At 36.8% G+C, this 13,775-nt stretch overlaps 1 protein-coding gene across 5 annotated transcripts in view; it reads left to right on the top strand.

Annotated features, from left to right (window-relative positions):
- CAMK2A (calcium/calmodulin dependent protein kinase II alpha) overlaps positions 1 to 13,775 on the top strand; it is a 301,059-nt gene that overhangs the window by 149,855 nt on the left and 137,429 nt on the right. For 2 of the 5 annotated variants that reach the window (XM_081942663.1, XM_081942662.1), the window contains 4 exons: positions 627 to 721; positions 1,936 to 2,164; positions 4,457 to 4,519; positions 5,372 to 10,925. In XM_081942663.1, the coding sequence (XP_081798789.1) occupies positions 627 to 721; positions 1,936 to 2,164; positions 4,457 to 4,519; positions 5,372 to 5,375 (391 nt within the window). In that variant the 3' untranslated portion in view covers positions 5,376 to 10,925. Of the gene's footprint in view, positions 1 to 626; positions 722 to 1,935; positions 2,660 to 4,456; positions 4,520 to 5,371; positions 10,926 to 13,775 lie in introns of those variants that run through there. The other 3 variants (XM_081942665.1, XM_081942664.1, XM_081942666.1) reach the window with 3 other exon arrangements.

Raw genomic sequence — 13,775 nt, 5'->3', positions numbered from 1 at the left:
TAAAAGGAAAGACAGAAAAGCTAATTAATGGTAGCAAAACATCCATGAATTACAATGGTATATCCTTGGTGGGTAATTATGAGTTAAGAAAGTAGTTTCCATACATTTTTTTTATTTAAAAAAAAAACCTAGCAGAATGTTTTATTTGGAAATAAAATATATATAAAGGTAGGTTGGTACAAGGTACTTCTAACAAGGATGGCCAATTCCCTCAAAATGAGCCCCTGATCCTTCCATGCCACATATGAGGAAGGGACTTTGATCCCAAGTCAAACCAAATTCATATAGCAACCCCCCACCTCCCCTCTTTTAATTCAGATTCAGGGTGCTTACCATGTTCATAATTGGCCTTGTCTTGTCAATCAAAAGTCCATTGGATTGAGATGGGTGGCTATATGAGTTAATTGAAAGAACAAATAAATATCCTTGGAGGCAGTAAAGGACAGACTTTTTGGAGATATTAGCCAACCTCCATTCACAGCCCTTTCTCACCCTTTTTCATTGATGGATGGGTATAGTTTTATACTCTCACTTTATATTCATCAGCATAATGAAAAGCTTCTAAGTAAATTTGAGTAGTGAGATAATTATTTTTCTTGATCCCCTCTTTTTATGGACATCTCTAGTAAAATGTGTGACCCCGGAATGACGGCATTTGAACCAGAAGCTCTGGGGAACCTAGTGGAAGGGCTGGATTTCCATCGATTCTACTTTGAAAACTGTAAGCAACCTTTATGTTTTGAAAAGTTGCTGGACTTGGATTTAATTCTGGGTATGTCTCTGTGTGTGTTTAACCCCTAAGCAATCAAGGATGGAAAGTAGAGTGTATAGTTATGTATTTCTATATGGAAGAGTGTTTTGCTTATAAGAGAAAATAGTCTTCATATGCAAATTGAAGAATTAATTATACAGGCCATCTTTATTTATTTATTTTCACTGTTTAAATACCACCAACTATAGGCAATTAATTTTAATTTATAATCTTTTCCTCCCCCTTTGGACTTTGTCCTTTGGAAAATGGCTTCTGCTGTGTGTATATACATATGTACATATACACATGCACAGATAGATAGATAGATATAGATATAGATGATAAATGTAAATCATAGATGATTGATAGATGATAGATATAGAAATGAGAGAGAGAAAGAGGGCTAGAGATAGATAGATAGATAGATAGATAGATAGATAGATAGATAGATAGATAGATACATACAATACAATACAATACAATACAATACAATAGTAGAGTTGGAAGGGACCTTGGAGGTCTTCTAGTCCAGCCCCCTGCCTAGGCAGGAAACCCAGACAGACAGACAGACAGACAGACAGATGATTAGATAGATAGATAGATAGATAGATAGATAGATAGATAGATAGATAGATAGATAGATAGATAGATAGATAGATGATAGATAGATAGATAGATGATATAGATAGATAGATAGATAGATAGATAGATAGATAGATAGATGATATAGATAGATGAGATAGATAGATAGATAGATAGATAGATAGATAGATAGATAGATAGATAGATAGATAGATAGATGATATAGATATAGATGGGAAAATTTCAAGCAATAGTTTGAGCCAGAATTGGTAACTCTAGGTTGTTAAGACAGAGTTGGCATTCTGTCTACTCTTCCTTTCATGAAGTCAAAAATTAGAGTTTTGAGTTGAAACTGTATATATTTACTATTACATTTCTACAGTTCTCTGGTTGTTTGTAAAAAAAAATATCTGAGAGGTTGCTATGAGGGAAGGCTGTCAATAAAAAGGCTAAACAGAAGTATTTAAACCCCTATTCATACAGATTTAAATCCCTCTTCATGCAGGTTGTTCTTAGTGATTCTCAAAATTTTACACAAAATCATAGGTGTTTTAATGTGGAGTGCATGTTTTTACATTACCCTCCCCCCCCACCATCTGCAGTGTGGTCCAGGAACAGCAAGCCCGTGCACACGACCATCCTGAATCCACATATCCACTTAATGGGAGATGAGTCTGCCTGCATCGCTTACATTCGTATCACACAGTATGTGGATACAAGTGGGATCCCACGCACTGCCCAATCGGAGGAGACTCGGATCTGGCACCGCCGGGATGGCAAATGGCAAATTGTTCACTTCCACAGATCTGGAGCACCTTCGGTTTTACCACAGTAAGTCAGTCCCAAGCTATGCTGATTTCGATCATCGCTTCTGTTGGTACATAGGTAAAAGTATACAGGTGTGTCAATTTAAATATGGATTCAAAAATTCATTCTAAAGAAGATAGTAAAAAAAAACAAAAAAAAACACATCAGTTAAAACCATTGTTAATGCATCCAACATACGAAGATGCAGTATTGGTTCCTTATCTGTGCCCAGCATCTCTAATTTAGAGCTCTAAGAAGTCCAACAATGAAGCTGAACTAATGTATTATTGGGCTTTCACTAGAATGAAGTATATTTTAACGTACTTTAAATGGATCCAAGATAGCATAAAGGTAACCCTTTCTCTGTTCATATCCTTCTCAGAGGCATGGTAATTTTTTCTAGCTTACATTAATGTGTTTGAATAAAATTACATTTATTAAATAAATAAGTGGTCCTTTTCTTTTTAAAGAAACTGCCATTCTTTCTGTTCCATTATTGTATCCATACTATTACATCATATATATATATATATATATATATATATATATGTGTGTGTGTGTGTGTGTGTGTGTGTGTGTGTGTGTGTGTGTGTGTGTGTGTGTGTTGTGTTACAACCCCTGGTATGACCAGTAAGGGTATGGCTAGCTGATGAGAGCTAAATAGCTCAAAATGGATCTATACTAGTCTCCCTTTATTTTATCAGCACAAATACAACACACACACACACACACACACACACATATATATATATATATGTATGTATGTATGTATGTATGTATGTATGTATATGTATATGTATATGTATATGTATATGTATATGTATATGTATATGTATATGTATATGTATATGTATATGTATATGTATATGTATATGTATATGTATATGTATATGTATATGTATATGTATATGTATATGTATATGTATATCAGGGACGTGCGGTCAGGGGAGGCAGGGGAGGCAGAGCCTCACCTCTCTTCATGAAACAATATAATATAATATAATATAATATAATATAATATAATATAATATAATATAATATAATATAATATAATTATAATTATATTATATTATATTATATTATATTATATTATATTATATTATATTATATTATATTATATTATATTATATTATATTATATTATATTATATTATATTATATTATATTATATTATATTATTATATTATATTATATTATATTATATTATATTATATTATATTATATTATATTATAATATAATATATTATATTATAATATTATAATATTATATTACATTACATTACATTACATTACATTACATTACATTACATTACATTACATTACATTATATTATTATATTATTATATTATTATATTATTATATTATTATATTATTATATTATTATATTATTATATTATTATATTATTATATTATTATATTATTATATTATTATATTATTATATTATTATAATATTATATTATTATATTATTATATTATTATATTATTATATTATTATATTATTATATTATTATATTATTATAATATTATATACATCCGTCCGGCCGCACCCAGGAGCTCCGGAGGCAGAAATGTTGTCGGCGCTGCCGGATGACGAAGGCACGAAAGCGACTGGGGAACGACGAGAACCTTCCTGCCTCTGCTGGATTTTGCGCACTCCTCGCGACTGCAGTCACGAGGAGCGCGCAAAGTCCAGCAGAGGCAGGAAGGTTCTTGTTGTTCCCCAGTCGCTTTCGAGGACTGCGGAGCGTGAGCCAGCGGAGCATGCTCAGGAAGGCGGGGAATGGGATCGCGTGTGCTGGAGGCTGAGGCAGCCTGAGCCTCCAACACACGTGGTCCCATTCCCCGCCTTCCTGATGTCGTCACCAGCCTCACCAGCCATAAACCTCACCGCACGTCACTGATGTATATGTATATGTATATGTATATGTATATGTATATGATGTATATGTATATGTATATGCATATGCATATGCATATGTATTTAATGGATTTGTATATTATTTTGTGCTGTGGGGGTTTGACATTTTACACCCTGTGATGAAAGAATGATGACCCAGCAATAAGAATTTGAAACATGGGAATAGTTTTTTCTTTTATCTTTTTTTTTAAATAAGAAACTTAGTAAACTATGTAAAATTCTTCATGGAGAAATTGTGCATTGGGATTGAACAACACTAGATGATTTACCCATTAAAAGCATCAAGTGCTTAGCTCTGAAAAGTGTGGATTTTGAATTCTTCTGCATTCAGCCATGTTCCTGGAATTGATTTTTTTTTTCTGTTGGGTTCTTATATGTAACAACTACATGGATGTTAGGTACAATATGACCCTTTCCATGCAAAGTAGAGCTGCGCCTATTCATTTGGCCGCTATAGACGGGTAAGAATTTCATTAAATTAATTTATCAAACATATAAACATGCACAACTGTCAAGATGATTCCGTATTTGTCTACAAAGGACATTCATGCAGCATTAAACAAGTGGCAAAAATAATGGATTATATGAGGCAAGAATGGCTAGCTATGAACAACCTGTTTGAGAAAACAAGGTTTTGGTGGAGGAAAATTTGCCCATCCCTACCCCCCAGCCCTAAAAAGCTACAGTGAAGCCCTTTTTTATAACTGGGTTGAAGCTTACATGTATGCTTTGTCTTCATATTCTTTTATATCAGAATTTGAGGGTTGGATATGCTATCTTCTCTCTTCAAGAGAAAATGACTTTTTTAAAGCAGTTCTTGGGCTGTGTGAACCAACCCTAACTGAACCTAATAGCACAGGTGTGGGGAACGATGGCCCCTTTAGGACTTGTGGACTTCAACTCCCAGAACTCCCATGCTGGCTCAGGAACGCTGGGAGTTCAAGTCCACAAGTCATAAAGGGGACATCATTCCCCATACCTGTAATAGCAGCTGGTCATTAGGCAGTTCTTAGCAGGCTGTTCTCCTCCAGTCCCAGAGGATCATTGGCAAGAAGAAGCCCTTCCAACCTAGCAGCCAACCTCCTATACGGTACATACTTGCTGTTAAAGGCCACCTTTATTTCTCCAGATTGTGAGAGCTGAATACCAGCAGCAAACGAGATTCCATATTTGCCCACAGAGGACATTCATAGAGTTTGAGACAAGTGACAAAAGTAGTGATATGGAAGCAAGAAAGGCTAGCTGTGAAGAACCAGTTTTAGAAAACAATGTTTGGTTGGAGTAAAACAACAATTTCTTTTTGTGTCTTTCAGCTGAAGCACCTGCCTTGAAGGCCAAGTTTCTCACTGCCTCACTACAAAAGGAAGATACTTGTTATCCTTCACCTAGGGAACTTGGCAGCTGGCTTTCCTATTTGTTTCTTGCTGGGAATTCCTTTTACCCTCGGAACTCCTTACCAAAATAAACTGAGCATTTAGTAGACTTTTCTCCTCCTGTTTCACCTGGTTCATGTTTGCTATTCTGTGCCATCCTAGTAGAAGACAGCATGTGTCATGGCCCTGTTGCAGGAAACGACTTTCTGTAGGCAACAAGAAACCAACATGGAAGAGGCTGAGATAAAGCCTTCATCAAATAAAAACCCAGCACTTTCTGGCCTCAGCCCCCATCTGCCTTCCCATCTTCTTGAAGTTATGAACTACAAGTAGTTGCTCCTTCTAATGGGAGGCCATTTTGATTGGAACATCCAGACACCACATGAAGAAGCCTCTCTGAGTCAATGCCAGCCATTTTCAATTGTATCTGGAACCAGCTATCAACCAAATCCGATGTCACACGCTCCTAAAACCAGGAGGCAGGCAACTAACTTATTAGGTGGCCATATGCATCTACTAAATAAACACAATTATTTGGTTTAAACTATTAATTACATAAATTCCAAACAACTTTCTTTTACTCGAGAAAATATGTTCACAAATTTTCCTTGGAGTGAATTAAGCTTTATTTTGAATGGCGTTGCCAATTTTCAGACCTGTGGACTTCAACCCCTCCCTCATCCTGGCTGAGGAATTCTGGGAGTTGAAGTCCACACATCTTAAAGCTGCCTAATTTACAAAAAAAACACTGTTCTAAGCAGTGACGTGCGGTGAGGTTTATGGCTGGTGAGGCTGGTGACGTCATCAGCGCGAACTGCAGTCCCCTTCATGTTGACTCAGGAAGGAATGCGGGGAATGGGACCACGTGTGCAGGAGAGAGGCTGAGGCTAGAGGAGCCTCCTGCAAACGTGCTCCCATTCCCGGACCAGATGTGCAGAAGGCTCCTCAGCGCCTTTTCCCTTTTTTTTTTCATGATGAGAGCGGTGAGGCTCTGCCTCCCCTGCCTCCCCTGACCGCACGTCCCTGTAACCATAAAAGAAATAATAACTTGAAAATATTGAGCCCACAACAATTATTTTCATGTTAGTTTTCACTAGAGTGAGATATTTTTAAAATAGTGAAATATAGTGAAGTATATAATTACCACTATTCAATTTATAACAGGAGCTTCATTTATTTATGATCAGTTGGAAAACAGCTGCCTAAAAAAAGTGCTGTTTTGACTTCACAGGTTACTAAGTTAGACTTTGTCTCACCAGGTCTTTTGTTTCCTTATTTTTAACAATGTGAATTTTATTTTCTCTCTGCCTCTCCAAGATGTGGACTCTTAACTAGACAATAGCAGTAGTCGGGCTCCCTTTCTTTGCTACTACAGTATCTAGCAGTCAGCTGAATTTTGGTAGCACTAAGCTGTTAACAACCAAATAAATCAACAAATGACTCCCAAAGCCCTCCCTCTACCTTCATCCACCTTTCCTACATATAAATTTCAGGAAACATGGCATTATAGAGGATACCTATGGTGTGGAAACAAAACTGCCCCTTAATTTGAAATAAAAATAGAAGCCAACCCTTTCCAACAAAGATAGAAAATGCAAGCTTAACAAAGGACACTTTGAGGCTTTTCGATGATGCTTTTAACAAACAAAATGAAACCTTTCGCTATTTCTTGTACTTTGCATGCCTTTTTACAGGAAAAATGAAACCCGTGTTATTTCGTAAACTTTTGAGTATTGCTGAAATGGATCTTTATGTAATACCTAGAAATATCAACTGTTTGGGTTTGTGGTTGACTTTTTTAAAATAAAGTTGGGGTGGGGTGGGTGACTTAATATATTATTGTTTACATTTGGAGTTGACTTGTGATAAGTTGTTATGAAAAGTGTAAAAAGGTACAAGAAACTAAAAACGGGGAAGGAGGATGTGTGACATGGCCCTATAGAAAGGCAGAAAGAAGTTTACACAAATATAAGAACCTTGTCAGGGGTTCACTTGTTATATGCTGCGGAAGTCTGACAATCCAAACTGCCCATCTGAATGGCATCATGAAGACAGAATCAAGGTTGGAACAGTGGCAATACCTGTTAATATATCATGACATAAAAGCCAGCTTGAAGAAACAGAGAAATGGATTCTTCTTAAGCCTGTATAATTTTTTTTCTTGAATGACAGAGAAAACATGTTGAAATTGACCTGGAAGGCATCACCTACTTGCCTTCCAAGGATAGAAATAAGAAGCCTGAGGGTTGTTAGTGTTGTTATTATTATTATTATTATTATTATCATTATTTTGGCAGTGTCTCTGTTTCTTGTTCCCTTTTATTTTTTTCCAGCTTTAAGAGTCTTTACTCTTTGGTGTGAGATTAACTGCCATGCACTTCTACTACCGGGGGAATGAATTTATAAATGGCACTTCCTTCATTTGCATGACATCTAACTTTATAGACCGCTATGTGTATTTCAAAGCAAACAAACAATGCTTGTTTAGGAACAATTACAACAGAAAATGGATAAGCTTGCTGTATACATTTTGAATGATGTAGTTTTACTTTTTCCGTAAAATGCTTAGCTTTCCATCTTCTAAGTGTGAATACACGATGCTATAAAACTATGTTTGCAAAAAGGCAAGAGTAATTTCCCACTGGAGCAGGGGGGAAGTGATGATAATTACAGGGCGCCTACTTGATAGGATTTGATTGCCTTAAATAGAAGTTTACTTTTTTACAAAGTAGAAATATACCATTTACACAAAACTGATAACATAATTGGATGATTCAATGCTCCATTGGAGCTGTGAAGAATTATACTGAGATTATTTGAGTTGAGAAGGGCTTTTAGAGTTCAAGAGGTATTGTATGATTGTATGGATCTGAATACGTGTTCATATTTAAACTTCTTGGGTTTCAGAACATTTGGGGGGGGGGCTCCTTACCCAGTTCTATCCTGATATTTTACATTAATATTAATACATTTATTTTTGAAGGGTCATTCTCCCACACATCATAATTTTATGCTGAGTATCACTAAGCCTTCTACTCAGCCCTGGATTCCAAGGAAGAATTGGATCTTCTTTTTAGCTTGAATCTCCTTTTAACTCGTTCATCCTTAAATAACTGGCTAGAGACCTACTTTTGTGCTCTTTCCTCATCAAAATCCCAGTTTAGGTAATAAATCTTAAAACACTTTTCAGCGTTGCTAAACCTTGACAGCCTATCTTGCCTGAGTTTTCACTTATAGAAAGAGTCCTACCTATGTTTTCTATCAAGAGTTGCCATCGAGTATCTTTTTTGTGGCAACTTAAACATTGCATTTTGTAATATTTTATAGCTTCCATCGTCATTTTGAGCAATGCTTTGATAAGCTAAGAGAAGCTAGAGTCTACAGGAAGTTGAGTTGAGTTTTTAGTCTTCCAGTTTAAAAAAAAATAACCCTGACAGACTGAAATGTATTTCAACTCCTTTGAGTTTTGTCTACTGCATCTGACATAAGCACCTGCACTTTAATCATCTGGATTGCATTGGCATTTCTAAAACTTTTTTTCCTTAACCACGTTACTATCAATTGCTATACTTGTTTCTCTTCTATATTTTCTGTCCTTTCTTACTTTTTCAGATTTTTGGCATTTATAATGGCACATTTTTAATGATTCCAAACTTCTGCAAAGAAATTGTCAATAAAACACAAAGCATTCTGATTATTTATTTTGTACGCTAGGGCTCATAGTCATAATTAATATTAATTTTGAAAACTGACCTGTTTTCATAGATTAGACAACACAGTACCTTTCTTGATTGTAACATAAAAAATGTAGGGAAGAAGTAGCTTACATCATTTTATTCTGTAAAAAGAACCATTTCTATTTTTATTTAAATTATTTTGGCAAGAGGGAAATGATTTTTGTCTAATGGATTGCTAACTTTTTCCAACACAATATCTTTGTTAATGTTTGGACAGCATCTCATAACATTTCTCTGTTCTTCCTTTGTCACCATCTTTTTTTTTAATTCCTTCTAACAAAATTTACAGCTTATTTATATATTTTTCCACCCATTCTCCTAGAAATATTGATTTTTTTCTTCTACCTTTCTTTAAAGGAGGAGGAGTTGATTTTTATAATCTAACAAAAATTCTCCCATACAGAAATATCACAACAAGTTATGACTTTCTGGATATTGCATCAAAGTAATAGAAGCATATTCACTGTTTTTTTTTTAAAGTAAAAATGGCAAGCATTTTGAGCAAAAAAGCAATCCATGTACTTATAGTTAAGAAACAACATTCAACAAAACCATCAAAGATGAAAGTATAACAACACTCAAACTAATTCAAAATCAAATCTCGGCCATAAACTGCAATGCAGGAGGTCTTGTCTGGCCATTACTCTTTATAAAAATAGGAAACCAGGGCTGATGTGTGCTTTGTCTATTAAAATTTTTATATAGCGGTATGGAGAGAGCTCTTTCTCTGAAGATTTTCTAAATAAATCAATGTGTCTATTTTAGCTCTAGTAAATTGGACAAGATGAAAAGAGGCTACTCCAGGTGAAATAGTTTGTGAATTCAGAAACTAATTTTAAAAGCATAATGGAAGAATATTTTCTGCTGCACGATACATTTACCGATTCGTTATTTTGCAAATCAACTTATTTCTGGCTCTAGAAAATAAGCATGTTTTTGAATTTCATAGCAGATCTTATGACATTGTTCAGTGTCAATTAGGCTAGTGTGATTATTCTCCCCCCCCCTCACCCCCCTAAACAAATGGAGATTCCAAATGAAGATTCTGTTCTCTTGGCTTCCCACATGGCTGGAAATACAGGCTATTTTTCCCCTCCCAGTTATCCTCCATATTTTATGTTTTATTGGGATGGATTTACTTACTTCTCTTCAGTTATTGTATGACTGCAAACAAGCCAACTTTTGACCTTTTTTTTTCTGACCTAAAGTAAAATCTGTGGGAAACAGTTCAGGATTTTCATTGTCTAAGTATTGCACAATTTTATGACTTTTTAACTTTAGAGGGAAGTAACAGGAAAAAAGTTAAAGGGAACTATGTCTATATATAAATATATATTATATAAATAACAAACACACAATATATATGTATATATATATGAAATATCTTTGGAAATATTTATTTCACACGAATGCAAAAAGCAAAAGCAAACTGGGAAAAAAAACTGTTTTGTAATGTAAGCAAATAAAAACTTCAGAGAGTTTCTCCCTCTCATTTGCAACTTGGTGTGACTGGAATATTCCAAAAAATAAATTTAAAAAAATCTTCAGTATCTTTTGTATGTGAATCAGAATTGTAAAGCAGCCGTGATCGTGTCGGGTTCTTTCTTCCAGTTTTTTTGAAGCTGTGGCTGTGAACAAATGATCACTGCTAAAATTTTATGCTATATTTTTGGGGGTGAAGGGGGGAAATAAGGGTTGTCAAATTTATTCTTGGTGTTTAAGTGCAATAAAATAGCTACAAATTCTTGTATGGAAAATACTGATTCTCGTTGAATAATTCCTACAGTCTGTCTTCCTTTATTTCTCTGTCTGAGGTGGATCATTTCCAGATTCTATAACACTTGCTGTTGGAGGTTGAAACAACATTATCTGTGTTCATCCCATTCCTGAGAGTGGAAATCTGACCTGACCAATGATTGGTGAAGCAGGTTTTATAAGTACAACAGATTTCCTTTCACAATTATATTATAGGATGAGGTAAAACCTGTGTAGGTACATCCTTGAGCAGGGGTAGACAGCTATGGCAACTTACTGGTCTGTGGACTTCAATTCCCATAATTCCTAAAGGCTGGCTCAGGAATTCTAGGAGTTGAAATCCACAAGTCGTAAAGTTGACATAGTTGCCCATCCCTGTCCTAGAGAAATGTTTTCAAACGTGCTATGTGTGTACATGTGTAGAAAGTAGAAGGAAGAATCTGGTCTCAGATTAGCAAGGCAGAATGATAGGCTTTTTAGTCAATAGATCATGTGGTCAAAGAGCCATGAGATGCTGAAGAATCAGTCATTGGGGTCATTGCCTTTCCCTCTTCTCTTTTGACTGCACTCCCCCCCCCACCGCCGCCTCTTTTTTTAATCAACCTGGGTGTTCTTCAAATGTATAAACTCTACCTCCCACAATTCTTCAGGCAGCATGCAGTTGCTAAAAATTCTGGGATTTGAAGGATAGATATCTGGGGTAATGAGATTTGGGAATGATGAAAGGGGCTAAATAAGCGGTCTCTCACCAGTCAAGCATCCTTCAAGCATATTTGGATATTATATGCACACTATGCTCTTTGTACTTGTACATAAAATTAAGTTCAGTAAGAGGTGCTTGGAGGGAGGCACAGCCCAGTCCAGGTCTTAAGCCAGAACCAGGGTGCTATATCTTGCACATGAAAGCAAGATTGCAGTGCACGGACCCCTTTCCCGGACTGTGGGCCCCGCATGAAAATTTACACAATTATTTAGTAAAGAAAAAGGTAGAAGGTATTTGATTTTGAGGCTGTGCTTGCCGGATGGAGGACATGAGAACAAAAAAGGCACAAGTGATTCTGGCCAGCTAACTTGTTGCCACTGCCTCTGTACCTTTTAATATTAGCAAGATTTGATAATGTAAATGCTTGCCTCTTGTTAATGTGTTCGCTCCCCGCTTTTGTCCCATCTTGCCAGTTAATGCTTGCTGATGTTGAATAAATAAACATCAAGCTATATTTTTGCTAGCTGGACTAAGTGGTCTATCTACTTGTGCTCATCTTCATCTAGGGACTGGTGCTGTTGTATTTGCCAATGCAGTGTAGCTCCAGCTCTATAAAGCAGTGCCATCTAGCGGGTCTTAGAAGAAGTGCTTTCTCTGTTGCTGTGTAGCCCAACATGCACATATCCCACACTCCCCAAGCCTGAGATCCAGAAGGCCCATACCCTGCTCGGTCTTTCACGAGGCTTTAAAGGCTTTGTTTTTCCCTCCAGCCTTGGAACCAGTATCTTAGCTAAACCCAGGCAGATTGTCTGTCTTTAGTCATTTGCAAGATGGGGTGGATTTTTCGGACCTTAAATGCACTGTGTTTGATTGTCTGCCTTAGTTGTTTTAAATATCTCGAGTTGCTTTTCTTAAACTTGCTGCTAGCAGCCTAGAGTTAGATTATTTAAAACAAACAACGCAAGAGCTTCAGGAATAGAAGAGTCTCAGGGTTCCAAATAGCATCCAAAAGTAAATCAGAGTCCAAGGCGTATTGCTAAAAGTTCCAATTTATTAAGAGAGCCGTGTTGGCACATCTGGGAAAACCCAAATCTGAAAGCTTCCAGGTTTTCCCCACCCAGTTGAAAATTCAAGATCTTGCCCCACACCCACCAATCCATCACATGGTCCAATCTCCCACTGCCACACTGGCAGTTCCACCCATCCAGTTCCAGTCAGGTGCAGAGGTGCAGAGACAAAGGATGACCTTGGCTTTCTAGAAAGAATTTTATTATGGCTACATAGTATGTAACTCTGTACAACCCCTCCCATTTTGCCACAATTGAAAATGCATAGTAGAATAATAGAAAGTGTGACAGGCCAAAGATCCAAAAGAAAAGATGGCTGCAAGCCTGACAAAAGGGTTGTAATATCCTCTGCTGGTGTTTGGCGGTAGATTGGTATCATGTTTAGTTATCCCAACGTGCTGTTCAAAAGGCAACTGGACTTTCTTGGGGAGTTTTTCCTTTAAAAAATTTCATTTCTCATCCAAGAAACTTCCTCAGTTCTGGCTGAATGGTGGGGAAGGATGGAAAGATATATATATTTAGCAGTCACCTGGCCATTGGCATTCTGAAGGTCAGTCGTTAGTTCTTTGAGAGTCATTGAGGAGTTTATCTGTACTTTAGAGTCATCTGAGAGTGCAAATAGGTGTGGAACCTTCTTGCTGCTACTGAAAGGATTATGTTCAGTGGTGAGATGCTGCCGGTTTAACAACCGATTCGATGAGCATGCACTTTGCATATGCGTGCTTCATGCGCATGCATGCCTAAATTGCTTGCATGCAGCACTGAAAAGGGAGCATTTAGAAGCTCATCTGCTTATCCTTCAAGTCAGCAATGGTAAGTAGAACAGCTGGGAGGGGGGAATCAGCTTTGCCATGCGATTGAGATGAGCTAGAAAGCAGGAAATAAAGGACAAGGTAGGGCGGGGTGGGTGGGTCGGTGGGTGGGTGGGGCCAGCTGATCATCGGAAATTCCAGTTCACCTGAACCAGTGATGGGTTTCAAATTTTTTTGGAACCTACTCTGTGGGTGTGGCCTCCTTTGTGGGAGTGGCTTGCCAGCCTTGTGACCTGGTGGGAGTGGTTTGCCGCCCATGTGACCGGGTGG

The sequence above is a fragment of the Natrix helvetica genome (genome assembly GCF_964273705.1).
Source record: "Natrix helvetica genome assembly, chromosome: 1".
Taxonomy (NCBI): domain Eukaryota; kingdom Metazoa; phylum Chordata; class Lepidosauria; order Squamata; family Natricidae; genus Natrix; species Natrix helvetica.
The sequence above is the reverse complement of the archived record's forward strand: the minus strand, read 5'-3'. Positions and strand labels throughout refer to the sequence as shown.